The sequence below is a fragment of the Trichosurus vulpecula genome, chromosome 2 (assembly GCF_011100635.1).
Source record: "Trichosurus vulpecula isolate mTriVul1 chromosome 2, mTriVul1.pri, whole genome shotgun sequence".
Lineage (NCBI taxonomy): Eukaryota > Metazoa > Chordata > Mammalia > Diprotodontia > Phalangeridae > Trichosurus > Trichosurus vulpecula.
This window is the reverse complement of record NC_050574.1, coordinates 331,011,835-331,039,797: the sequence shown is the minus strand read 5'-3', so window position 1 is coordinate 331,039,797 and position 27,963 is coordinate 331,011,835. Positions and strand designations below refer to the sequence as shown.

General features: G+C 42.6%; 1 protein-coding gene across 4 annotated transcripts in view; it reads left to right on the top strand.

Moving 5' to 3' along the window:
• Positions 1–27,963, top strand: part of KALRN (kalirin RhoGEF kinase) — a 182,230-nt gene that overhangs the window by 46,881 nt on the left and 107,386 nt on the right. The window contains exons 2-4 of one of the 4 annotated variants that reach the window (XM_036747492.1): positions 18,942–19,225; positions 20,281–20,385; positions 25,842–25,937. In XM_036747492.1, the coding sequence (XP_036603387.1) occupies positions 18,942–19,225; positions 20,281–20,385; positions 25,842–25,937 (485 nt within the window). The remainder of the gene's footprint in view (positions 1–18,941; positions 19,226–20,280; positions 20,386–25,841; positions 25,938–27,963) is intronic. The other 3 variants (XM_036747489.1, XM_036747490.1, XM_036747491.1) reach the window with 3 other exon arrangements.

Sequence of the window (27,963 nt, the reverse complement as noted above, 5' to 3'; positions counted from 1 at the left end):
GGTTGTGGGCTGGATCTGTTAGTCCAGCAGTAGAGAGATCCCAGAGATCCCAATAATGCAGGTCAGCAACTTCTGTGCAACTGATGGTCTTGGAGTGAGAGAGAAAGTGGCAGGGGCAAGGAACCTGTGGCCTTGAGGCCACATGTGGTCCTCTAGGTCCTCAAGTGTAGCCCTTTGACTGCATCCAAACCTCACAGAACAAATCCTTTAAGGGGGATTTGTTAAGGGATTAAAGGGATTTGTTCTGTTAAGTTGGATCCAGTCAATGGGCTGGGCTGCACTTGAGGACCTAGAGGACCACTTGTGGCCTCAAGGCTTCGGGTTCTCCACTCCTGGCCAAAGGTTACCTAGCCAATATGGGTCAGAGGAAGGACTTGAACCCAAGTGTTCCTAGCTACAAGGCATTCTTTCTATCCACTATACCACATTTAGATATAATTTATGTGAAATGTATTATTCTTGGGGGCAGCTAGGTAGTACCGTGGTTAGAGCACCAGCCCTGGAATTAGGTCAGAAAGACCTGACTTCAAATCTGGCCTCAGACACTTACCAGCTGTGTGACCCTGGGCAAGTCACTTAACCCCAATTGCCCCCCCAAAAAAGAAATGTATCATTCTTATGACAACAGCTGAGTTTGCTTATCCCATGAAGAGCTTGCTAAAGAATTCATCTGAATAGCTCCATGAGAATAGTAATAGGGTAAATTAATAGTGTAAACAGGATTGTAGGTGAACTGTATTTGCCCACCCTTCATTATTTATTTTTCTATCCCTACCTGTGCCCCCACAACCAACTGAAGAAAAAAAGGTTATAAACTTTGAACCCGTTAGCTCCAGTTTGAATGGTAGAGACTTGCCCTGATTATAGAATTTGCCATTTTCAGGGGAGGGCAGGTTGGGGAAAGGCCTCTCTGCCTTTGACATCAGAGATAGGAAACCAATCAGACACACCTGTTAGAGAAAGCTGGTGGAACTGAGACAGAGAGAGGTTCAGTGACTTGTCCAGAGTTACTCAGGCAGTAAGTGCCTGAGGCTAAATTTAAAATCAAGTCTTCTTCACTCCAGGTCTAGCTATATAAATATTAGCTTTTATTAAAAAATTAATTAGTAAATAAAATAAATTAATTCAATTAAATAATTAAAAATATTAGCTTTTATTAAAATATGGCAAAGGCTTATTGCTTTTAGTGTCATTGGCTGGCTTGCTGTTTTTGTAGAAATTGCTAAATCTTAAAAAAAAACAGAGAGTAGGGAACTTGCTTAATTTACTCAAGAAAATGCTATTTTCCAGTAGTTTATTGCCTATTTGCATACAAACTCATAGAAGAAAAATGTGGACTTTATATTAATATGATCTGGACTTTCTAGTCAGTCTAGTTTGTTGAAATTTGACTTAATTGACCTTTGCCTTCTGTCTTCAACATTTCAGAAAACTCTTATGACAGCTTTTGATTCTGGTAGGAAAGGAGGCCTGGGTAACTTGTGTGTTCTGTTCAGTGACTGGCTAGCCTGGAAGGTTGAGAGTTTTGAGTAAATGATGATCATTTGTAACCAGTACTGAGGGACAGCTTACTGCTTTAGGGAAAAGAACAGGATCTTCTGCCCTTGCTGGAGCCTAATTTGAAGCAATTTAGACTAAGGGCTAAACTTTCCAGGGCTGAACTCCTGAGGGACCAAAAAGCAAAAGAATTAGGTGTCATGATAATGAGCCTATGTTTAGAGAGCGCTTATCTGGGGGAACCCAGGCCCCTAAAAGATATCCTCCCTATGTTTCTGGCTCCACTGAGATGTACTCACAGTGAGACTGACTGATCTCAGTCGTTTGGAAACATGATTTTACCTTCTGCCTCAAAGGGAATCCTGACCTGGGAGGGGAAAAAGAACAATCTCTTTGTTCTAGAAGAGTCAATAGAGATTTAGGGAGGATCCTGAACTGAGCAAGAACTAACTGGGAAGTTGGAGAAGTTTAGTCTGGGCTGACACCAAAACCCCCTAGTCCTTTGACATGTGGGAAGATTGTTCTATCCACCCAAGAAACAGCCTGATGCCAAGGGCAGAGTGTTACAGTGGACTTTAAGATGAAGGTGGTTCTTGCTCCATTGAGATGAAGCTGGGTTTTGGTAGCTTTGATCTTCTCTTCCCTGTGTTAGATCAGGCCCAGCATTGAAAGAGAGAGAGAGAAGGAGGTGCCTGGAGTACTCTCATCAAGGTATTTAGCACACGATGGCAAGTGAAGGAGGTAGAGTCAATACAACTTGATAACAGATTAGATAAAAGAAGTAAGGGAGAGGGAAGAATCAGGTAACCCCAAGGTTTTTAATATGGCAGATGGCGTGAATGGTGGCACCAATGATAGGGAAAAAGAGTAGAGTCAAAATGACTGGCATCTTACTAGTATCTCTCTGTTCCCATGATCAATGAATGCCATTCCTCAGGCAAGTGTATCATACCCTCATTAAAAACTTGGAATGTCACATCTGGAAGGGACCTTAGAGACCACCTAATCCAGGACTCTCCTCTCCATAAATGAGGAAACTGAGGCCCAAAGAGGTGAGGTTCCTAGGCCAAAGTCACACAGCTAACAAGCAAGAGAGACAATACCAGAATCCATGTCTTCTAACTCCCGAAATGCATTCCTGACTTCCTCAGAATTTGCTTTTATGATATTGTGATAACATTGTAGTAATAACTAAAGGGTTGCATAAGATTGGGGTTAAGTTCCTACAACTCTTGAGGAAGAGTTGTGAGAACCCTTCAGTATTTTCTTGGTGTTCTGTTTGTTGGAAAATTTGCTTCCTGACTGAATCTGTTTCCTTGAGAATGTATTTAGTGGGGAAGGAAATGGATTCAAATGGGTTTTTCTCTGGAAATTTTTTATTTTCTGTGTGTAGTGATGGGTGAGTGGGAAAGTGGCTATGTTTTCTGAAAAACATTCAGAATATACAAAGATAGCTGAATAGTTTATGTAGTACATCTTAGAATAATCACAGACAGGGCCCCCAGGGAATAAAATTATTCCAACTGGTATGTGAAACCAACTAATAGTGATGGCAGGAACATTGCTAGCAGGCAATTTCCAAGCATCCTTTAATAGATACATTGTAGATTGTGAAGACTGTGGAATATCCTCACTCTTTCTAGTATCTATTCCATAAAATCCATTGAGAGGCAGAATTGCACAGTGAATAGAGAGAGTTGGCCTCAAAACCAGGAAGGCCTGGGTTCAAGTCCCATCTGGGACACATCCTGGCTATGTGACCCTGCGCAAGTAATTTCTTCTCAGAGGTGTCAAGTGCTGCCTGACCTAGATTAAAATGTATATTAGGAACTATTTAATAAAATAAATAAAAACATATTAGAATACAGATAATGTTAATATATGGTTTTCCAAGTGGATATGTGCTAGCAGGCATCTTTATGTTTTGGTGGCACTTTGAATTTGACAATACTGCTCTAGGCAACTAAGACCACAAATTTCGGACAAATTGGGAGAGGGAGTTTCCTCACCTGGGAGTTCCCTGTGACAGTGAAATCACAGGTTCAATCTCTCATCCCCTAATAGTCAGATCTGATTCTGTCACCACACTATTCAAAACCCTTCAGTCACTCTCCTGTGCCTATAAAATAAAGTCTAAACTCACCCTGCCATTCAAGACCCTCTACAGTTTGGCTCCAACCTACTTTTTTGTAACACGTGGCCTCTCGTATGCCAAATAAACTGAACAAAATGGGTTACTCACCCACCATTCCCAAACATATCCTGGATTTTCCCCCTGTGCCTTTGCTCATGCTGTCCCCTGTGCCTAAAATTGTCCCCTTCTCTACACTTGACTATCTGTTCCTATAAATTCTCCTTAGCCTTCAAGGCTGAGACCAGATGGCCCTTTTGAAGCTTTCCTTGATTTATCTTCCACCCCCAGTCACTAGTGATTAATCCTGCCTCTGAACTCATAGCATGTTGCTTGTATTTTCCTCCTGCCTTTACCACGTTCTAATTTGTAGTTTCTATTTGTATCTCTATATTTCTATATATATCTCCCCTACTTTACATTCAATTTCCTTGAGTTAGGGACTGTGTTCTTCTTTATCCTGACTGTATGTCCCCCAGTGCCTACTACCCTGTCTTCCCTGTAGTAGGTTCTGAGTCAGTGAATGGATGAATGGGACCCAGGAGGCCTGGGTGCTGACCCTAGGCCTGCCACTCGCTCACTCTATCTGTGGCTCAGTCATTTTTATTGTCTTGACCCTTGTTTCCTCATCTGTAAAATGAACATATTGCCACTACAGGGTATTTCTGTTAGAACATTCTAGGGTTCTTTAATCTGAAGCTGCTATTTTAGGGGGTGGGGAAGAATTGAAATCTAATTTAAGTATGTACCCTATCTTAACACTCTACTAAAATTTCACTACTTAAAGTAATGTGGGAAGACCTGTGTGACCTTGTTAAGGAAAAAAAAAAAACATCCAACTTAGAGTATCTCTCTCTGATGCCACTGTATCATAGAATCTGAGTTAGCAGAAACCTCAGAGGCCAGATATTCCAACCCACATATGAAAAGAATCCAGAATTCCCACTATAACACAGCCCCAAAGTGGTTATCCAGCCCCCTGAAGACTTCCAATGAGACATTACTTTCTCAAGAGGCAGGCCATTTCCACATTGGGGTAGCTCTAATTGTTAGGAATTTGGCTCTATAATCTTGTCTCTTTGCAACTTTTACCTACTAACTTCATGGAAGAAAAGTGAAATTCAATTGAAGCTGAGAATGAGGGCAATAGAATGGCAGGAAAGATCCCAGTTGTGACAAAAGTCAACATACTTTCGAAGACTCTCAAAGGACTCCGAGGGAGCTACCTCCCTCCAGTCCAAGGCCTGGGGCTTGGTCATTTGGCCAGTTAGTGAATATTTATAGATCTGACGATCCCACAGCACAGATTCTCTATTGGGCTCTTGAGAGGAGCCATTCATGGCTGACCCAGTTAGTTTCTTTCTTTGATTAGCACAGCAGGTTCTGTTGATGAAGGAAGAAGAAAATGAGAATTTTTCTAGATTTCAGTGATGCTTTGAATCTTCTGTTGTTTCTTTTTTTTTTTGACTGGCTCTGTAATTTCATTGGCATACTTCTTCTACCCATTTAGGTTGGTACCTTCTCTGAAACTTCTTCTCTTAGAAAGTTACCTGGGGCACTGAGACTTTAAGTGATCTGACCAGGGTCACATGGCCCATGTGGGTCAAAGATAGAATTTGAACTTAGACCTTTATGTCTCTAGGAATGGCTCTCTACCCACCATGACAAATGATATTGCTTCTTGATGCTTTCAGTTTAAACTTCATTAACACACTGAGTACCTACTATGTGCAGAGTAACTTAGTAGGCCACAGGAGAGACATGGTTTAAAGAAGACCTTTTCTCTTCCCATTGACCTCTCATTCTAACGGGTAGGCATACCCAAATAATGATGCCCAAAGAAGGTCTCAGAAGACTTGCCATCTGCTTACCACCCAAAGTGTTAATATAAGTGAAGTGATTTTTAAACCATAAAGCATTATTTAAATGCTAGCTATTATTACTATTACTACTAAATTAAGGAGAATAAATTATGGAAGTCAAATTTGTTTTTCTTTCATTTCAGTATTATTTTTATTTCTACCTTCTTGTTTTTATGTCACATTCATTCCCACATCTGTCCCTCTTCCCTCCTCTACCTAGCAATCCATTCCTTATAAGAAAGATTTTAAAAGAAGGGAAAAAAACAATGTGCCACATTCAGATTATGTCTGACAGCGTATGCAGTGTTCCCTAGCCGCAGTCCCCCTACCTCTATGGTGAAAAGGAAGGAAGGTACATTCTCTTAACTCATTTAGTTTTGAGGGTTTTGATCTTTCTGTTTATGTTATCATCATTGCATATATCGTTTTCCTGCTTATACCTACTTCACTCTTCATCAGATTCCCCATCTTCCCATGGGAAGGAAAGTTGATACTCGGTGGGGCACAGTCAATAGCCAGTGTCAAAGGGGAGAATCTTGGCCCTTGGGTTCTAGGCTAGTACACTTATACTTGTGAAAGAAAAGTATTTTCCTGGGTTTGACTCTTAGGCATGTGCTCCAAGGCGTGGAACCTGGAAATCCCTCCAGGTGACTTGTGGGCACACTCAGCACTGGAATTATCAGTGTTCTTGAATGTACAAAGTAGGTGGATTGCAGAGATTTATCTGTATGAGAGATTACCAGAGAAGAACACGGAACAGAGAAAGAGTAGCATAAGGAAATCATGAGACTTATATCCAGGATGATCATTGTTCTTTCAGCCTAAGCACTAGAAAAGTTATGTTTTCCAATGTTACTTTTCCTTGAATATCCTATTAGTATTCGGAGGATGGAGTTAATAAAGGGATTTTTTTCTGTAAAACATGTGGCTTCCAGGCCACAGGTTCCCCACCCTGATAACGTTTACTAAGATTTGATGTCTGACTGTATTTTAAGGCTAGCTAAGCACTGTACCTATGGTATCTCATTTTATCTTCATAACAACCTTGGGAATTAGACGTCATTATTATCCCCATTCTATACATGAGGCCACTGAGAAGGGTTAAATGCCTTTCCCAGGGTCATACAGCTAGTAAGTGTCGTAGGCAATATTTGAATTCAGATCTTCCTAACTCCAAGGTTAGTGCTAATGAGAGTATTAACATTCAAACCTTTATTAAAATCTCCATTAATTGAAATCATGGAGAAAGGCCAGCGAGACTTTTTACAAAACCTAAGATGGAGCATTTGATGCCGTTGTATCACAGAATCTGAATTGGAAGAGACCTCGGAACTCATCTAGTTTAATCTAGACATGAAAAAAGAACTCCCTCTGTAGTATGCCTAGCAAGTACCCAACAGCCTTCACTCAGTTAGTGAAGGGAGACCTGCCAACCAAGTCATCAGGTCACAAGCCGTTTATTAAGCAGGCACTGCACCAAGTGCTGGGGTTACCAGGGCAAAAAAACAGTCCCTGCTCTCAACGAACTCATATTTAAAAAAATTTTAATTCAATTTCATGTTATTTTTAAGTCCTCATTCACTTTCTCCTATCAACTTCTCCCCTCTTTGAGAAAGCAAGAAAAACAAAACCCATTACAAACGTATATAGTCAAGCATAAAAATTCCAACACTAGCTATCTGTGTATGTTTATATATGTATACATATAACTATGCACGTATGAATGCACATATATGTCTCCGTCTACACTCTGAGTCTGTCACCTCTCTGTCTGGAGGTAGATAGCATGTTTCATCATGTTTACATTCTAATAGGGGAGACACCATGTAAATGGGTACAAGTAAGATATATACAGAATAAGTTGGAGTTACTCAGCAGAGAGGAGGTACTGGCATTAGTAGGGCTTAGGAACGGCTTCTGGTAGAAGGTGAGATTTGAACTGAAGGAAGCCAGAGAAGAATTAGAATTCTTCTTAGAATAAGAATTCTGCTTAGGCAGAATGAAGAGGGAGAGAATTCCTGCACAGATGCCACCCAGGAAAAAGGTACAGAGTTAGGAGGTGGAGTAGCTTATTGGAGCAACAGCTAGTCCTGAGAGGAGAATAAGGCATAAGAAGATGGGAAAGGTAGGAAGGGATGAGGTTATGAAAGATTTTAAATTTGATCCTGGAAGCAACAAGAAACCACAAGAGTTCTCTTGAATAGGGGAGTAACAGGTCAGATACCCAGTTAAGGAGGACCAATTGGATGAGTGAGTGGAGGATAGAATGGAATGGGGCATGACTTGAGGCAAGGAGTCCAAGCATCAGACTGTAGCCTTGGTGCAAGGGGATGAAGGCCTGCACCATGATAGTGGCAAGGTCAGAGGAGAGGTGGTTTGAACGAGAGAAGCTGTGAAGGTGAAGTGACATGACTTTGGTAACAAATTGGTTATGAGGAGTACGAGAGAGTAAAACATCAAGGATGATGCCCAGATTCCAAGCCTAGATGACCGACAGGATGATGATGCCCTGAACAGTAATAGGAAAGTTAGGAAGAAGGGAGGAATTGATTGGTGAGGAAGAGAATGGTTTCAGTTTTGGACATTGAAGACAACCCACTCTAATTCCGGACAGCTCCAATTGGTTGTGGTTGTTTTTGTTAAAAAAGAAAAATCTCAGGGCAAACTCTTTCTCTACAGCTTTTCATCCATTTCTATTAGTTGTGCTTTATGAGTGTAGTCTCTCTCTCTTACTCTCTCTTTCTCTCTCTCTCTCTCTCTCTCTCTCTCTCTCTCTCTCTTTTCTATCTCTCTATCTTTCTCTCTCTCTTTCTCTCTTTCTCTCTTTTTTTCTCTTTCTCTCTCTCTCTCTCTCTCTCTCTGTGTCTCTCTCTCTGTTTCTCTCTCTCTCTCTCTCTCTCTCTCTCTCTCTCTCTCTCTCTCGCCCCCTTCCTCCTTCCCTCTCTCTTCCCCCCTTTCTCTCACTCTCTCCCTCTCCCCCTCCCCCCTCACTCTCTCCTTCTCTTCCTGTCCCTCTCCCTCTCTCTCTCTCCTTCCCTCTCCCTCTATCGTTCCTCCCCACACTGCTGACTTCCCTTCAGCTGACTCTTTTACAGCACCATCTTGAGACCCCTGCCCAATGGCAACACAGGACAGGAGAAAAGTCCCTTGAATTTGGAGTCAGGGAACTTAGATTCAAATTCTATCTAGTCCCTGATGATTTATGTGACTTTGGATAAGTTACTTATCCTGCTGATCTCTGTTTCCTCACATCTAAAATGAAGAAGTTGGGTTGTTCAATGGCCTGTGAGGTCCCTTTGAGAGCTAAGTCAATGATCCTATCACCCTCACCATCTTGATCACCCTCTCTGGACAGTCTCTAGCTTGGCAATACCTTTCCTAAGATGTGGCCCTTGGAACTAGACCTAAGACTCTAGGAGTGGTCAGGCAAAGTCAGGGTAGACCAAGATGCACATGTCCTGTGCTGAGATATTATGTTCTCAGTATAGCCCAAGGTCACTCCTGCATTTTTGGTTTCCATATCACATATTTTTGCCTCTCATTGAACTTGTTCATCCATCCAAAGCCTAGGAGCTTTTCTGCCTAAAAATCTTATACTCTTGCAGTTGATTTTTTTGAGGGACAGTCCTATAAGAGGTCATTTTTTACTTATTTCATGCCATCGTTCTAACAGATTAGAATCATTGGGGATTTATTTTTGGAATCTGTCTTATAATAGGTCAGCTGTCCCTCCCTGATCTCTGTCATCAGAAAACTCAATAAATATGTGACCTCTTCCTTCATCCGAGTCAGTGATAAAAATGTTGAATGGAACAGGAACTAGGACTGATCCTTAAGGCACTACCCTCTGTGTGAAAGACTTGCCTCCATTGAACCATTGTGAATATTCTTCGGGACCAGTTACTGAACTAGTTCTAAATCCACCCAATGGCACTCTTTTTTAGCTTACACCTCTCTTTCTTATTCACATGAAGAACAATGAGACTTTGTCCGTTGCTTTGCTGAAATCTAGGTAAATTCTAGCTATAGAATTCCCCTCATGTACTCATTTCATAACTCTATCCATAAAGGAAATGAAGTTATTCTGGCGTGAATTGTTCCTGATGAAACCATGCTGTCTCTTAGTGATTGCCACATCCCTTTCTAGAGGTTCATAAAACATCCATTTCATAATATGGCCTAGAATTTTTCCAGGAAATGAAGCCAAGCTCATTGGCAACTTTTCTCTCCTCTCCCCCCTCCTCCCTCCCCCCTCCCCTCTCCTCCCTGCCCCCTCCCCTCTCCTCCCTTCCCTTTCCCCTCTCCTCCCTCCCCTCTCCCCTCTTTCCTCTCCTCCCTCCCGCTCTCATCTCCAATAGCATTTCTCCCATTCTCCATCATCTTTCAAAGATCACTGGTTATGTTATTCAGTTCTCAGAGATAGGAAATTTATTAAGCACTTAATATGTGTTAGGCCCATAAATATAGTTAACCCAATATTCCTCACTTGGACTCACAGGAACCAGCAACATATGCTTTTTTCCCCCTACTGTCTCCTTGCTTAGACTCATAGCAACCTAAATTTAGAGCTGGAAAGAACCTAAACTCATCTAGTTACTTATTTTTGTTGTGACTTTTGTAGTCTACAGATCAGTTTCCTTGCATTGTTAGTTTATATTAATAAGGGTACATGAAAGAATTAAATACATAATGAATACATAATGTCACAATATGTTGGATGGTGATGAGTCCAATATCAAGGATCTTTCGTGGTGAAGATTAAGGCACTTTCTTGGAATTTTAAATTTCTGGGCCTTCATTTTCAGTTTTTGCTCCTCACTCAGCCTTGGATTCTCCTTAGAAAATGAGGTTTTATAGAGAGAATGTGCTTTGTTAACTTTAAAGCACTCTCTAAATGTTAACTAGTCTTATTCTTAAGTAATATTCCAAAATTTTATGTAGAGTGAATTATTTAAGATATTTTATTCTATAAATGTCCATTTGTCTCTGACATCGATGGTTATGTATGTATCTCATGGGCTGGTTAGGAATTATAGTTTGGTAATTAGGGTTTAGGAGGTATATTAATTAAATCTTGTGTATTTAATGACCTAGCAGTTTGTGAAACATTGTAATCTAGCAGAGGTCTCTGGTGAGTTGTAACTCCTCATTAATTTGCTTTTTTTTAAACTTCTGAGTGCTTTCCTCCTCCTCTCCCCTCCTCCCTCCACAGTGTCAGGAAGCAAAGGCCTAGGTAGATGACTTCTTATAGAGGGGAGCCATAGATTCAGCCATTGCTCTGCTCCCTGCCCTCCACCTCTTGGTCTCTGGCTTCCTTCAAGGTCCAGCTCAAAGCTCACCTTCTATGGGAGGACTTTGCCTTTTCTCCCAGCTACTAATGCCTCCCCGTTTTTGACTCCCTTCCATTTCCTCTGTATGTGTTATGTGTGTACCTAGTTATTAACCTACTGTCTCCTCCATTAGAATTTAAAGTCTTAAGGGACATTTTTTGCCTTTATTTGTATCACTAGCATTTATACAAGGGCCTGGCACATAGTAAGCACTAAAATGCTTGTTGACTGACTGATATCACATGATTTGGGTGCCTCTCTTCCTAACTGGGGAGGGGAAAGTGGGGATGGAACAGTGGATAGAGTGAGGAGCCGAGAATCTGGAAGTCCCAAGTTCAAAGCCAGTCTGAGACACTTACTAACTATGTGTGTGACCCTGGACAAGTCACTTAACTCGGCCTCAGTTTCCTAATCTGTACAAGGATCTGGAGAAAGAAATAGCAAACCACCACAGTATCTTTCCCAATAAAACCTTAAATGGAGTCAGGAAGAGTAAAGACATGACTGAAATGACTGAACAACAACAACCTCTTAATAGGAAGGAGGTTAGGCTAGATCATCTCTAAAGTCCCTTTAAAATTCAGGCATAGGAAGTGAAGCACAAGTGCAGAAAAAAGTACAAAGAACTGTTTGCCCCATGTACAAAGTCCTTCAATTCCATTCCAGAGAACACTCACTAACAAGAACATTCAATGCCTGCTCTGCAGTTCCATTTGACAGTCGATTCGTCTACACCTGCAGTGTGAAAGGTGTAAAGATGGGAAACAATACTCAGAGCCCCGTGGGAGCAAGGGCTGTGTCATGCGGGATAAGGCGTGTAATCAATAAAGCTGAGGGCAGGATGTACAGAGGAGGAGGTCAACCAAGATGTTACAAGAAACGTCGCTCCTACTGGGCGCGCGCATCTGTAGTCCTTGTTATAGGGGCAGTTGAGGCTGACCGATCACTTGATAGGTAGCAGATGGTAGGGCTGAGGCCAAGTGGGTAACTGTATTATATCCAGCACTAAGACAGTGAGCTCAGCCATTGGGAGGGGTGTTTAAGAAGGGACAAATGGGCCCAGGCTGGAAAAATGGAGCAGGCTAAAGTTTCTGTACCAATTAGTACTGGGGCTTGAAACCTTGTGCGGATGTTGAACTTCCAGCCTGGGTCAGATAAGGAGAAGAAGGAAGGGAAGGGAATTGGGTATGGAAAGAGGAAGGGAGGGAGGAGGGGAAGGGAGGGAGAGGAAGGGAAGGAGGGAAGAGAAGGGAAGTGAGAGACGAGGGAAGGGAAGAAAGGGAAGGAGAGAAGGAATGGAGGAAAGGAAGGAGGAAAGAAGGAAGGGAGGGAAGAAGGAAAGAAAGGAGAAGGAGGGAGGAAGGAAAGGAGAGGGAAGGAGGAGGGGAAGAGAAAGGGAAGGAAGGAGGGGAAGAGAAGGGAAGGAAGGAAGGAAAGAAAGAAGAAAGGAAAGAAGGATGGAAGGAAGTAAAGGAGAGGGAGGAAGGAAGGAAAGGTGGGGGTGGTGAGATGGAAAATCAGGCCAGGCTCCATGGAAGCTGCAGATCCTAAGATGGCCTTGGAACAAGAGGGATTTTACCAGGTGGAGATGTGGGAGGGAATGCACCCCAAGCACAAGGAGAGTATGTGTTAATGCCCAAGAGCAATAAAAAGCTGGATGCGATTTGAGAATAGCTAGTCTAGCTTGGTTGAAGCATAGCATGTGAAAAACGTGAGTACCGTGACTCACATTCATTAAGAATGAAAATATATAAACTGCGGAACCCACAAAATAGCAGAGGGAAGTGGGGATCCAGCCCAGGACAGCCTGGATGGTCGCTGGATGAGGTCTATCGCGCAGGGGGTGGAGGGGAGCGGAGCTCAGCATGGGAGGCAGCAGGACTAGCCAGACCAGGAGCCGGGCAGAACAGGCCCTAGCACCCTGAATCAGGGAGCTGTGTCAGTTACCTGACTTCTCAACCCCACAAACACCAAAGACAACAGAGAAGGTTAGTGGGAAAAGCTTCGGGGCACAGAGTTCACAGTTCGGCCACCGCCCCAGGGGCAGTGGGGGAGGTGCAGCTACAGAACTACAGCTGCAGTTACTTCCGGCCCCAGGCCCACACGGTGGGAGGAATTAAGTGGTGGATCAGAGCAGGAGTGCAGAGCCTGCTGAAGATTTGCATCAGGTCTGGGTTGGTGGTTCTTGAGGAAGGAGGGGTGCTGGGGTGGCAGAGCTGGCTATATATAAATAGCTCTGAAATCAATGGCGCATCCCCTCAAGCTTGAAACAAAGTACTCTCTACTCTACAAGCAGTCATACCCTGATGAAAAACTCAAGGGTCAAGTAAGTTGGCTGGGAACATGGCCAGGCAGCGAAAACGCACCCAGATTCAGTCTCAGAGTTTGGAATCTTTCTTTGGTGACAAAGAAGACCAAAACATATGGCCTGAAGAAGTCAACAAAGTGCAAGAGCCTACACCAAAAGCCTCCAAGAAAAATATGAACTGGTCTCAGGCCATGGAAGAGCTCAAAAAGGAGTTGGAAAAGCAAGTTAGAGAAGTAGAGGAAAAATTGGGACAAGAAATGAGAATGATGCAAGAAAACCATGAAAAACAAGTCAATGACTTGCTAAAGGAGACCCAAAAAATACTGAAAAAAATATTGAAGAAAACAACACTTTAAAAAATAGACTAACTCAAATGGCAAAAGAGCTCCAAAAAGCCAATGAGGAGAAGAATGCCTTGAAAGGCAGAATTAGCCAAATGGAAAAGGAGGTCCAAAAGACCACTGAAGAAAATACTACCTTAAAAATGAGACTGGAGCAAGTGGAAGCTAGTGACTTGATGAGAAATCAAGATATTATAAAACAGAACCAAAGGAATGAAAAAATGGAAGACAATGTCAAATATCTCATTGGAAAAACCACTGACCTAGAAAATAGATCCAGGAGAGATAATTTTAAAATTATTGGACTACCTGAAAGCCATGATCAAAAAAAAGAGCCTAGATATCATCTTTCAAGAAATCATCAAGAAGAACTGCCCTGATATTCTAGAGCCACAGGGCAAAATAGAAATTGAAAGAATCCACAGATCACCTGCTCAAATAGATCCCAAAAAGAAAACTCCTAGGAACATTGTCGCCAAATTCCAGAGCTCCCAGGTCAAGGAGAAAATACTGCAAGCAGCCAGAAAGAAACAATTTGAATATTGTGGAAAAACAATCAGGATAATACAGGATCTGGCAGCCTCCACATTAAGGGACCAAAGGGCTTGGAATATGATATTCCAGAGGTCAATGGAGCTAGGATTAAAACCAAGAATCACCTACCCAGCAAAACTGAGTATCATGCTCCAAGGCAAAATATGGATTTTCAATAAAATAGAGGACTTTCAAGCTTTCTCAGTGAAAAGACCAGAGCTGAATAGAAAATTTGACTTTCAAACACAAGAATCAAGAGAAGCATGAAAAGGTAAACAAGAAAGAGAAATCACAAGGGACTTACTAAAGTTGAACTGTTTTGTTTACATTCCTACATAGAAAGATGATGTGTATGATTCATGAGACCTCAATATCATAGTAGCTGAAAGGAATATGCATATATATATATGTGTGTGTGTGTGTGTATACATATATATATACATATGTGTGTGTCTATGTATATATGTAGGTATATATATATGTGTGTATATATATGTGTATATATATATATATATAAATATATATATATACACACACAAAGGGCACAGGGTGAGTTGAATATGAAGGGATGATATCTAAAAAAATAAAATCAATTTAAGGGAAAAAAAAAAGAGAGAAACCTGAGGAATTTAAAAGAGGTCAAACCCATCAGATTCCGCAAGTGAAATAAAAATAAATTTTTGTATTATTTTATTTTTCTCAATTACATGTAAAAAAATTTTTTTTAATTCATCTTTTTTAAATTTTGAGTTCCAAATTCCCTAATTCCCTCCTTCCTTTTTTCCCCTCCTTGAGAAGGCAAGCAATTTGCTATAGATTATACACATGCAGTAATGCAAAACATATTTTCACATTAGCCACGTTGCAAAAGAAAAAAAAAGAAAAATAAAGAAAGTTTTAAAAAAGTATGCTTTGATTTGCATTCAGACTCCATACATTCTTTCTCTGGAGGTAGGAATCAAGTTCATTTTGAAAAACTTTCACTGAGCTGTTTTTAAGCGCTATGTAATATTGGCAAGTATATAAGCTTCACTGGAGTCCTAGATGCATGTTTGGCTGTGAATAATATTTTGATATGTTGATAGATTTGTCATCTTATAGATGTGAGTACTCCTTTCAATGAGAGAATGCTTAGTATAGCGACTATACATGGTACTGAATAAATGTTTCTTCATTCATTCATTCAAAAAAAAAGAATGAAAATATATAGATTAGAGCCAGATTATAGAAGACCTTGGCCTTGACTGTCAGGCCAAAAAGTTTGTATTTGGAACCAATGAATTAGTTTGTGTTTCATCCTATATGATGTTTATCCTAAAAGCAGTGAGCCACTGGAGGGTTTTGAAAATACTGTATGTCTGGAATAGCTTGAACACTCTCCTAAACTAAACCTTACTGGGTAACTTCCAAATCTTAGGCTCTCTGATATGCGATCAAGCTTGAATTGCATTCTAGAACCACCAATTCTGAGAGTCCATCTGGCTCAGCCCCTCATTTTACAAATAAGGAAAGGTCTGAGAGGTAAAGTGACATGTGCAAGGTCACACAAATAGAAAGTGACAGAGGCAGGCTCTCTGTGGTGCATAAAGTAGAACTTAAAATTTGGGGTGTCCAAATTTGAAAAGATAGAAGTTTGCCCCATTGGAGTCCACACCATTGATTTTGCATAGAAATTGTCTCAGGGGAAATAAATAGAGCAAAGGAGAAAGAAAAAGGCTAGGGGCAGGTTGGGGGTGGGGTGGGGTCTCCATCAAAGCATGTATGAAAGATTTGAATCTTCCAGCCAGGCTGTGATGTACCATGGAACAGATAACTCGGACAGCACATCCTCAGTCGTGCTTATCAACACAGGGCAAAGTTAACAATGCTGAGACCTTGGGTTTTGCTGAAACTGTGTGCACTGATAAAGCTGAGTTTTTAAGGCTGGGATTTCAGGGAGACACTTGGCAGTCCAGGAGGTCGGTGAATGGAAAGTGTCTGCAGATTATCATTAGGGAGATAGTAGAGAATCTCTGGTTCCTACAACTGGACCTGTGGAGATGTTTATCTCTTGGCCCCATGTACAGCAAGAGTTCTCCCCACACCAAACACCTAGAAAATAGTCAACACATACACACACACACACACACACACACACACACACACACACACTCTCTCTCTCTCTCTCTCTCTCTCTCTCTCTCTCACACACACACACACACACACACACACACACACACACACTCTCTTCCTCTCTCTCTCTCTCTCTCTCTCTCTCTCTCTCTCTCTCTCTCTCTCACACACACACACACACACACACACACACACACACACACCCTAAAGCCAGGAAGGAATTTTCCAAAATAGGACCTTAGCTCTTCCCTTAAAGGGATATCTACCAACGAAGGCAACTCATTCCTCCATGTTGGTTTTCCTCTGCAGAGTGCCCTATTGCTTATCCTAGATACCTGAGAAAGGAAGTTTGAGGACTCAACTGTAGGCCTCTTAATGCTGGTGTTCAAAGGTTGATCTTCCTCAAAAATGTGGATAAACACCTGATCACTGGCTAACAAAGTACTTGAAATAACAAAGTGCTTGGTGCCAATATGGTTTGTGGATGAACCATGTATCTGTCATCATTTCAGGATGTGATAAAGCAATGTAGAACAGTGAAAAGAGTGCTGGATTTGGAGTTAAAGGACCTTTGCAACATGCTGTGTCACCTTGGAAAAGTCATTTCACTTGTCTTGGCCTCAGTTTCCCCATTTTGAAAATGAGGGGGTCAGACCATATAACCTCTAAGGGTCTTGTTAGTTCTAAACCAATGATCACATGGCACTTTCATGTTGACCTGGAGGTTATCTGGGCTAGGATTTAGATGGCACAGTGGCTAGAAAATGTTGAACTCAGAGCCAGGAAGACCTGAGTTCAAATCCTGCCTAAGACTCCTACTGGCTGACCATAGGCTAGTCACTTAGAGACCATCTAGTATGACTCCTTTATTTTGTAGATGAAGAAATTTACTCCCAGAGAGATGGTGACTCATAGAGTTAAGATATAAGCCTAATCCAGTGATGTTTACAACTATACCATGGTACCCTAGACTGAGCAAGGCCTCTTTGCCTTGGAGTGGGGGGAGCAGAAAAAAGTAGGGAAGAGGGGAGGTGATGAATTCACTTTAAAGCATTTGTATTATCTCTTTAAATGTTAATAGACAGTTCTGACAAAAGTTGCAGTAATGTCAGAGAGGCTAAAGCAGGGTCAGCTAGGGTGTTTACAGGTGGTGATGTCTACGCTCAACAGGAGGCAATAAAAACAAGTGCTCAGGGTAAGACCTTTAACTTCATTGTGCTTCCATTCCCTAAATTGTAACGTGAAGGAGCTGAACTCTCTGCCACTAGGGTCCCCTCCAGCTCTAAATATACGATCCTGTATGAATGCATAAAAGATGTGGCTCACATCTATTTCATACTTTCAGATTTACAAGGTGCTTTCCTCACAACAATTCTCTAAGCTAGGTGGAGCAGTGGTTAGAGTGCCAGGCCTGGAATCAGGAAGACCTGAGTTCAGATCTAGCCCAGACACTTAACTAGCTGTGTGATCCTGGGCAAGTCACTTAACCCTATTTGCCTCAGTTTCCTTATCTGTAAAATGGACTGGAGAAGGAAATGGCAAACTGCTCCAGTATCTTTGCCAAGAAAACCCCAAATGGGGTCATGGAGAGTTGGACACGATTGGAAAACGACTAAACAACAATGAAAGATAGTATAAGAATAGCCATTAAGGACTGGACTTGTGGTTTAATTGGTACAGGGAACTCCCAGGTTAGGAAATGACCTCCACCAATGCAGGTCAGCAATTTGTTTGCAACTTAGTTTTCCATTGTTGCTTAGAGCCCTTAAAGGTTAAATAACTTGCCTGGAGTCTTGTAGGGACGTGCTTTTGGGGGATAAGGGTATTATATTAAAAACCCAATATGGTGATAATTTAATATGGTGATATCCTAATGGTGGTACGTAGGGTTAATAGAATTTCCATAGAGTTATGTATGAGGCATTCGGCTATCTCAAGTGTCTTTGGAGAACAGAATGTGTGTTCCCAAGTTCTGCTGGAACTAACTCGTTTACTTTACAATCTATTCTGAACTGCCTCCCTGTGGATTATCCATAACCAATATTTAATCTCAAAATGGCTTTGCTTTGCCTCCCAGTGTGGTTCTGGATCACTTCCATGCACCGTCGGTGTGAGCTCAAGCAATAAGGCCTCATTTTAATATCAGCTAAGATTTGGCATCCTTACTTAGGAAGGGAAGTGGCCAAATCATATGACATAGGCCTAAGCAAACAGAAATGATTTAAGAGTTCTGTGTGAAACCACTCCCGTCCATCGATACATCGAGTACAGAGTCAAGTATAATAATATGCTTAGATCTAATATATGACTTAGCTGTCGCTTGGTCTACAGGTGGTTGGAGACTGATGCACTATGGGGTATTTGGAATAATATAAGGCTCTTCCTTGAAGACAGTAAATTAATGAATCAGGAATTGGGGAGGAAGGAGTGAGAAGAGACACAGATGGAAACCATAGGATCGTGTGTTTAGAGCTAGAAGAATCCTGGGATGCCATGTAGTACAAATGTCTCATTTTTTAAATGAGGAAATAGGTTTAAAAAGGCTAAATGATTTTCCCACATTGAATGATTGATTTTCACATGCTTGCAAGGGGCCCTGGTGGAATCCAAACTCCAAATCCTTTGCTCTTTTCACTATACCACAACAGACTGGTCCTGTTTGTATCTTCTTAGAGCAGCTGTGGTCTAAGCCCCCGGATGGACCCTACTTGGTAGCCAGGCATCCTGAGAATGTGCTTGGTTTGCTCTAGGAATTGTAACTGGGTCTGTTGGCCTGCTTGACCCTGATTTGCATCTTTTATCCGCCCCCCCTCTGTCTCCCTGCAGATGCTTACTCAGCCTCTTCGGGTGAAAATGGAGGCAAGTCAGAGTCTGTGGCCAATCTCCAACCTCAGTCTTCCTTAAACTCCATCCAGAGCTCTCCAGGTCCCAAACGTTCCACCAACACCCTCAAGAAATGGTTGACCAGTCCCGTTCGTAGGCTTAACAGCGGCAAAGCCGAGAGCAACATCAAAAAACAGAAGAAAGTACGCGATGGTCGGAAAAGTTTCGATCTGGGATCCCCCAAGACTGGCGACGAAACCACCCCACAGGGGGACAGTGCTGATGAGGTACTTACCCTGTGGATCCTGGGGTGGTGGAAGGTGGCCCACTGATGGGGAAGCAGGGGGAGGTGGGATTTGGGGTCCCTCTTTGGTAAGCCTTCACAGCCGCTCTACTCTAGATTTTCATGGGTTTTTAAGGTGCTTGGTCAGTTCCAATAACCTTGTCCTTTGGGTTAAGGAAATCTAAGTTTTTCAGCCCCTCCAAAGCCTATCACTCATAATCATTATGCTCAGTATGCACTAAAACAGGGAATAAATAATTTATTGACTCATACCTGAATGACTGATCAGACAGAGACTTTCTAGGACTGAAATTGAACAGAGTCTTAGAACTAGAAGAGAAAGCCGCCTTTTAATCTTACATCTCATCTGGACTTCATCTAAACAGCCCCCAATCATCTAGATTTAGGCTGTAACAAGTAGTTATGTTTACCTTAGCATAGGGAACCTATAGTCACCTTTCTGGAGAGGAGGAGAGGTGGGTTACATACAGGTGATGTCTCAATTTTCAACCTGGTCCTGTAGTTTTTATTTTAAAAACCATCAGGGACAACTAGGTGGTGCAGTGAGTAGAGCACCAGCCCTGGAGGCAGGAGGACCCAAGTTCAAATCCAACCTCAGACACTTGATATACTTACTAGCTATGTGACCTTGAGCAAGTCACTTAACCCCAATTGCCCTGCCATCCCCCTCCAAAAAAAAGAAAAAGAAAAAACCATCAAACCAAAGATATTGTGTTTACATAAGGCTGTAGGCATCATAGTACAGTAGAAAAGCTAAGAGTTGTAGAGTCAGAAGGCATGGGTTCAAGTTCTGTCCCGGACACTTAACTACCTATTTGATATTGGAAAAGCCACTCAACTTCCATAGGTCTCAGTTTCCTCACTGGTAAAAACAAGGGGGGAAGGGATGGCATTAGGTGATCTTTATGGCCCCTTGCACCATCTTCTAGAGAGAAAGATAGAACATTTATTAAGCATTTCTTATGTAGCAGGCTCTGTGCTAAGCTCTAGATCCATGATGCTATGATTCTATGATTAATGGCGCTTTCTTGGTTGTAGAAGAGCAAGAAAGGTTGGGGTGAAGATGAACCAGACGAAGAGTCCCACACACCACTTCCTCCTCCAATGAAAATCTTTGACAACGACCCCACGCAGGATGAAATGGTAGGTTCTCTTGACCACCTCCATGCATGATGCAGCTGGTCTTTGGTCTCCTTTGTGATGTTTGCTTGTAGCATCTTTTTCCCACCATTTTCCCCCTTCAAATATAACCATTTTAGATCCTGCCCATGATAGGTTCTGGGTTATATCTGTATTGTATTATAGGCTTGGTTCTCTCTTAGCTAATCCAATAGGAGAGTACTGACTTGACATCCCATGGTGTGGATTCTTCAGATAAGCTTTGATCATCTTTTTTCCAGTAACCGAAGGGTGATGCTTCTGGGTTTGTCAGCAACAGCAACTAAAATTAAAAGGAGCTCTCTTGAGCAGAAGTGTCAAACATGGGGCCCGAATATGGCCTGCAACACTTTTGAGTGTAGCCCAAACCAGGTTAAAGTGTAGTTCCTAACTGATTTCAATTCGTTGATGTGTTAATAAGAAAAGAAATATATAAACATGTGTAGCTTTCTAAGTCAATATGCAGCCCACAAGGATTCTTATATATGGTTTAGTGGCCCTGTTTCTATTTGTGTTTGACACCACTGCTCTAGAGGATTAAGCCCAAGGAAAGCCAGGTTGGGATGTATGTGGCCCTGTAAGGCCTAGAGGCATCGATGTACATTTCATACCATGTTGGTCTATTTCCTAGTCCAAATCTTAAATTCTCCTCCCTAGAAGATTGGCCATCAGATGGTTTAGATTTTTTAATGTTTTTTTAGCCATAGAGGTTCCCAAAGGTTATCTGACAAAGGCCTAGGGGCTTACTGTATGGACAGTGAAGTAGAATATCCACACCAAGGAGTAACTCACTAATCTTTGAATGATGAAAGTAAACCCAAGTTATAATACCAAGAAACCCCTACTCAGGACAAGTGCCATCACTCTGTACCCAAATCATGCTCTCAAAGCCTTGCTTGGGTGGGGAAGGAGGTGGTGGGGGATGAAGAGGGTAATTAATGGAAGGACCAGAATTTAAGAATACCTCAAAGGACCAAACTATACTAGTTGATATAGTGCATTTTTTAAAATCCACAAGGCAAATAAAATAGAGATTATAGAATCCAAATTTTAATTTTAAAATAAAATGATAATATTTACTTGTAATTATTTGTATTTCAAGTAGGTTTGCACAGGTAGGAAAAATTATAGTGAATCTATATTATGCTATAGTATAGTATAATAAATGTAAATAGTAAAAAAAACATAATAAATTATAGTAAATTATATAGTAAAATTATTTTTTTTTCTTTTTCCATCAGTTAGCATACCTGATCCTTCTGGCATTAAGCCAAGGGTGTATTAGGGCAGTGATGTTGGTCCAAGATGGGAAACTGAAATATTTTAAAGAACTTCCCCCTCTCCCCAAGGATCTTCACTTTGCATAATTAATGGACCCATTCAGGTGGCAAAGACTCAATGATTAGCAGATACCTTTTGGACTCCTTTTAGAGGTGGCCACCTTACATCAAGTGACTTAGCCATTAACAGCTGCTGAGAGTTAGGGTGGTTGGAAGTCCAGGCATTAACACTTAGCCTATGGGTAACTTGGCTTCTTTTTCTCATTGCTCATTCTTCTACTGTGTAGTTTCATGTTGCTGTTGCCTCATTGATTTTTTGTGTCTCAATATCATAAGCAGACTTCCAGAGTCCTGACCTCTGGGAGAGAAGCCTTGGGTCCTAGGGGACCCTGGAATGGAATGTTGTGACTTCAGTTTTGTTTTGGGGTTTTTTTACTTTCATTTCATTGTTTCATCTTAACACAATTTGTTTACTTACTCTGCCATTGTTCTTGGTTCTCCTTTCACCCCACACATCCTACCTTCCTGACTACTTGGTGGCCACCTACCCTAATTGGAGTTATCATGTCTTGGGAGGATCAAAACCCACAATGAGACACTCATTGATCTTGACCTAATTCAAGTGAGGCCACCTTAGGTTTACTGACACATGCCTCTTGGGTTCTCATGGCACTCCCATCTTTGCTTTGATTCTTTCTGCTTGTCATTTAAGCCTACCTGTGTTGTTTTCTACCGCTCAAGGTAGAAGCCCCCAATTCACCCTTGTTCTAATCAATGGGGCCCATCCTCTAGGGAAAGCTCGAGTGTTTCGCTATTCAGCACAGTTTCCTAAGGAATTATTTTCCAAGGTTGCAGGGATAAAATGCGTGTGATAAGGGGATAGGACCAAGAAGGCTAGGTGATACTCCTGATTTCCCCCTGCCCTCAGTCAAAAAATATTTCTCTTTTTGCTCTAGGCCTTGGACTTGCACTGACTTGACTTGCTTTGCTCTGACCTTTCCAAAGACTGGTCCTTGTAAAGTGTTCTGTAAACAGTGATAAAGATGGTATCAGCATAAATATCCCATTATCTTCTACCCCAGACAATCTGAAATTAGCTACCAACTTGCATAAGAGAGCTAAAGTTCACTGACCTAAACTCTCCCCTTCCAATTCCCTCCTATATGGCTTTTTTGGGAGGGAAGGATGTTTTGTTCCTAGATAATATTTGACCAGGAACTGAAACTCTATTCTTCTCTTCCACCCCAGTGAAAACATTTGTAGGGCTCATCTCTAAGAAGGTAGCATGAGTTCCAGGCCTCCATAGGCACCTGTTTTAGGGCCTACTGACATTGTTGGTTTCTATTTTTTCTAAGTGATGGAAAGTCGAGTAGTTTTAGGTGGTATGGCCCTCAGGATGGTTCCTAAATAAACTTGAAAACCCACACACATACACACACAGGGTTAATTCTCTCTCTTCTCCTCAAAAATAAATAGAAATAAGAGAAAAAGCATATGTTCTCCCTCAGTGAGAGCAGGAGTTCCCAAGGAAAAGTGAGTTTCTCCAGACTACTGGCATAACAACCAGATACGGCAGATTTCTTTTACAAGTGTTTTTTTTTTTTATTTTTAAAGGTATTTTATTGATTTATTTGTTTTTAAATTACCTTCATTTCCAAATGCATCCCTCACCCCCCCATCCTTCAAAAATAAAGAATAAAATAGGAAAATAAACACATTTTCAGCAAAACCAGCCAACATATCAGCTACATCTGATAGTATCTGTAATATTCCACACTGTTTCCCCACCTCAGCAAATAAGAGGATGAAGGTACATTTTCTTAACTCTTCTCTGGGACCAAACTTACCTATAATTGCCCAGAATTCAGTTTCATTTTTTTAAACATAGCAATGGCCTTATGCTACCCTTTCCTGTAGTTGAGGAATGAGATGGTCATGAGCCCAGCACACGTTCCACAGTCAAACATTCCTCAGTACACCCCCAACTGCTGCCACTACCTTCCTTTATTCCCCCCTGTGGGCTTTGGACTGTGTCTGACCTAGGTATAAAATGCACTGCTGTTAAAATTCAGACTTTCTTCTCAAAGCTCAGACTTAATTATTAGATGCCATTTTAGCCCTCTTCCCACCCCCCTCAGAATTGAATGCTACAGAGATTTATTGGGGATGAGGTAAAAGGGCCTAGTTTTGTGCTTCTGAAAATAAAAATAAGGAATGCAGATCCCCCAAAGTCTGACAGATAAGTCAGCTGGGGACAAATGGAACTTGGGAGCTGGGAGGGCAGACCCCAGTTCTGCCAGATGATAATTGATTTCTGCTTGTGTAACATCCCAGCTCACTTTAGGACTGTTTGTGCACAGAACACTTTGCAAGGTGCTTCTCTCCAGGCAAGCCTTAGATGCTATTCATGTTGCTGGAGACTGCTGCAAAGATGACCTCAGAATTCTCCTGGTTTCCTCCCTTTTCTGCTCCCTCCCTGCTCCTTACTTTCCCTCCCACAGACCCGATTAGTCACCAAGTCTGGGTTGCTGGAGTTTTTTGTTTGTCCTTCTTACACTTTTTTTCCCCTTCAAATCTCTCCTTTCCTTCTCCCTCTCATTGCTACCACTTGAGATCAGCCTCATGGCACCTCTCACCTAGACTACTATAATCACCTCCTGTCTCTTCTCTGCCTTCCCTTCCCATCCATTTGGAACCCTACTACTAGATTAATTTTACTAAGGAAAAAAAAATGCTGCTTTGCCTGTGTTAGTCCCCTGAAGAGAAAATTTTACTAACTCCAATTGCCTGTGATAAAGTTCAAGCTTCTGAACATGGCATTCAAGGCTGTCCACAGTCTGATTTCAGGCTACATTTCCAAGTTCATTTCCTATTCTGCCCCTGTGTGAGCTCTCAAATGTAGCCAGGCAGACGTTTCACTTTCCTGGGGATACATCTTGTACTCTCTTACCTAAAAAAGCCTGGTTCTAGATATCGAGGAATAGAACTACACAGTCATGTCCTCCTTAAATCTAAATCGACAGGGTTTATTGATGAGGGGCAACCTGGCATAGGATATAGAGAGCTGGTCTCAGAACCAGAAGGGCCTGGGTTTGCATCCTGCCTGCTATATGCCTACTGGCAGAGCAACGCAGGGCAAGTCACTTAAACTCTCAGAGCTCTGAGAAGCCCCATTTGTTTCAGAGCAGGTGCTGCCCTGCACTAGCAGAGGGAGTTCCCCATACCAATTCATTTACAGGTCTAGTCCCTATCCATTGGGCCAAAGAACCCACTTTTATTTGAGCTGTTTGGAATAGGAGAAGGTCCTTCAAGTGAGTTGCAGTAAGTCTGGGCCAGTCTGTGAGGTATAAAAAGAAGCCAGTGCTTCATTTCTTTTCTGTCTGGAAGCCAATAAGAACATAAGAATTTTACCCCTATGGAGGGACAGTGGGAAGAAAGATGGAGAGGAGGAAGGAGATGGCATCCAGCATGTGTTTGCTGCTTCCGAGGGATTTGGCCAATGTCTTATCTCCAAAGGCCTAGTAGAGTCTGCCCGTAGCTCAGGGCAGATCATAGGTCCAGGTCTGGAAAAAACCTCAGTGGCCATCTATCCCCACCCCTTCATTTTACAGAACAGGAAATTGAGACCAAGGGCTATTAAGGGACCTGTCAGATGTCACATAGGCAGTAAATTATCAAAAGTGGGATTTGAACCCAGGCCCTCTGATTTCACAGTGATATCAGGGTGGATTGCATCCCCAGAATCCCAGGCTGCTGAGGCAGTGGGGACCTCACTGCTGCTCTCTCCTCCCTGCAGTCACATGGCTCATGGCTCTCTGAAGGAGTTCAGCCCCTAGTGACAGGCAGTGTGAACATCCTCCTTCATTCCCAGGATAACTCAAGAACCCACCTCCTTTAGTTCCTGCTGGAACCCTGTATGGGGAATTGACAGGAGACTCCAGCCCTTGCTTTTGCTGTTGCTGGTTCACTGAGGAAGCCGCTGTCAGACTTCCCTGACCTACGAATTGGGCAGTGACCCATCTCCATGCTGTGCTGTGTGGTCTGTCTGTGGCTTTCTATGGCTTGCTCTTTCCCCAGTCCCTTTCCCTGCTCCTTCCTGCCTCATTGCTCTTCCTTGTTTCTTGCTAATTTGCTTTTCCTTTGCTGCCCACTGTCTTGCAGTCCTCCTCTTTGCTAGCAGCCCGGCAGGGCTCCGCTGATGTGCCCACTGCTGCGGACCTTGTCAGTGCAATAGAAAAACTGGTCAAAAGTAAACTGGTAAGTGGGAGAGTCCTGGAAGCCGAGCTGAAGTGTGTGTGTGTGTGTGTGTGTGTGTGTGTGTGTGTGTGTGTGTGTGTGGCTTCCTTTCCCTCTCTCTTTCCCCCTTCTTCTCCTCCATCTCCCTCTCCCCCTTTCCCTCTCTCCTTCCCCCTTTTTCTCTCCTCCTCTCTATCCCTTCCCTTGCCTCTCTCCAGCTCTTCACCCCCATTCTTTCCCCCTCCCCCTCCAACTTTCCTCCTCCCTATCCTTTCCTCTCTCCTTCTCCATCTCTCCCCCTCTCCAACTCTCCCGCTCCTTATCTCTCTCTCTTCCCCCTCCCTCTCTTCACCTCTCTTCCTCCCCTTCTCCCCATCCTTCTCTTTCCATCTCTCCCCCTTCCTATCCTCTGTTTCTCCTCTCCTTATCCCCCTCTCCCCCTCCCCTTCTCCATCTCTCATCTCCTTATCACCCTTTCCCCTCTTCCCCTCTCCCTTTCTCTCCCCCCTTTCTCTCTCCCCATGTAACCTAAGATGCCTTCCACTCTCTCCCGTCCACCTCTGTCCCTCTCTACTCTTCTTTAGTGTCATTCCCAGAACTGCCAGCCCTTCTAGAGCCATGTTCTCTCTCTCTCTCTCTCTCTCTCTCTCCCCCCCCCCCCCCCCCCCTCTCTCTCTCTCTCTCCTCTTTCTCCTCTCTCTCTCTCTCTCTCTCTCTCTCTCTCTCTTTCTTTCTCTCCCTCTCTCTGTACTGGGGGACAGAGCAGATTATTGGTGACAAATATCAGAGGGGACATAACTGCCTGCAAGCTGGTTCTGCTAAAGCTGTGGCCTTTGAGAAGTCTCTGTGGATGGGCTAAGAGCCCTGTGCTGATAAGGCCAAGGCTACAGGTTTGATTCTGGCCAGGGCCAGTTGACATCACTTGATTTTGTTCTCGGACGGCAGACTGCCTCCCAGCCCTGTCTGGGCCCCCTCATGAATACAGGCAGTTGGTTACAAGAAGGAACAGGCAAGTGTCTGTGGGGGTGGCTCAATGGAAACACATCCCTGCTACCGGAAAAATAACTCCAGGCATGTGGCGTTGATGATTTGTCAGTAATGTCATTTCCTTGTGCAAAGGACAGTATAAATGGGGGGAAGGGAGCATCTGCACTGGGATAGTGCTGGCCAAGAGCTTAGAACATCTACCAGAAATGAGTTCTAGCTCCATAAAGTGTTCCCTCTTCATTTTCCTTCAATCATACTTTCCAATATATTGTGGATATATGTTAAAAAGATGAATATCCTTGAGACAATTCCCTTCTTTTCCCCCACTTCCTTGCCCACTATTTCTAAGCCATGGTAGTCAGGGTACTGCGTAGTCCCAAAATAGAATGGTTTCCTTGGGAGGTAGTGAGCTCCCTGTCTCTAAAGGTCTTCAGACAGACCCTGGCTGATCTTCTGGTAGCTAAGTCATAAAGAGGAGTCACATTTCAGGTCAGAGTTGGAAAAGGTGAACTATGAGGACTCTTCAGACTCTGAGGTTTGCGAATTCTTTCTTTTTGACCCTCATTGGGATGGTCATCGGTGCTCCTGGTCTCCATACTTAGCAGTCCTATACAACCAGTCCCTGTAGTGTGTGAGGAGATGGAGGGGCAGGACAGATTGAAGAAAAAAGGATAGAAGTGCTCCATAGAAACTTGTTTCATTACTTTAAACCAGTCATTGAATGTTACTATAGGGAGCCCTCCACTCATTCCACCTTGCAAACTCTCCCAAGAATCTTTGTACTATCTTCTTTAATTTTACATCCTGAAGTTTTAAGTAGTTTTAGCAGTTAAGGTTTCCCATTAGCCGGACTCATAAAATCCTCTCAAAGCCTTTCCATTTTCCTGCCAGCCTTCTGTTTCTAAGCAGGAGCCATGGACTGATCTGAGTATGAAATTCATTTCTTCTCACAAGGAGTCATCTCTGACTTCCCCCTATCCTTCCCTTCTCTTTCCTGAATGCCTAGAGTGTTTTTCCTTTATAAATTTCATATGACAATGAATCATGAATGGCCTAGTAA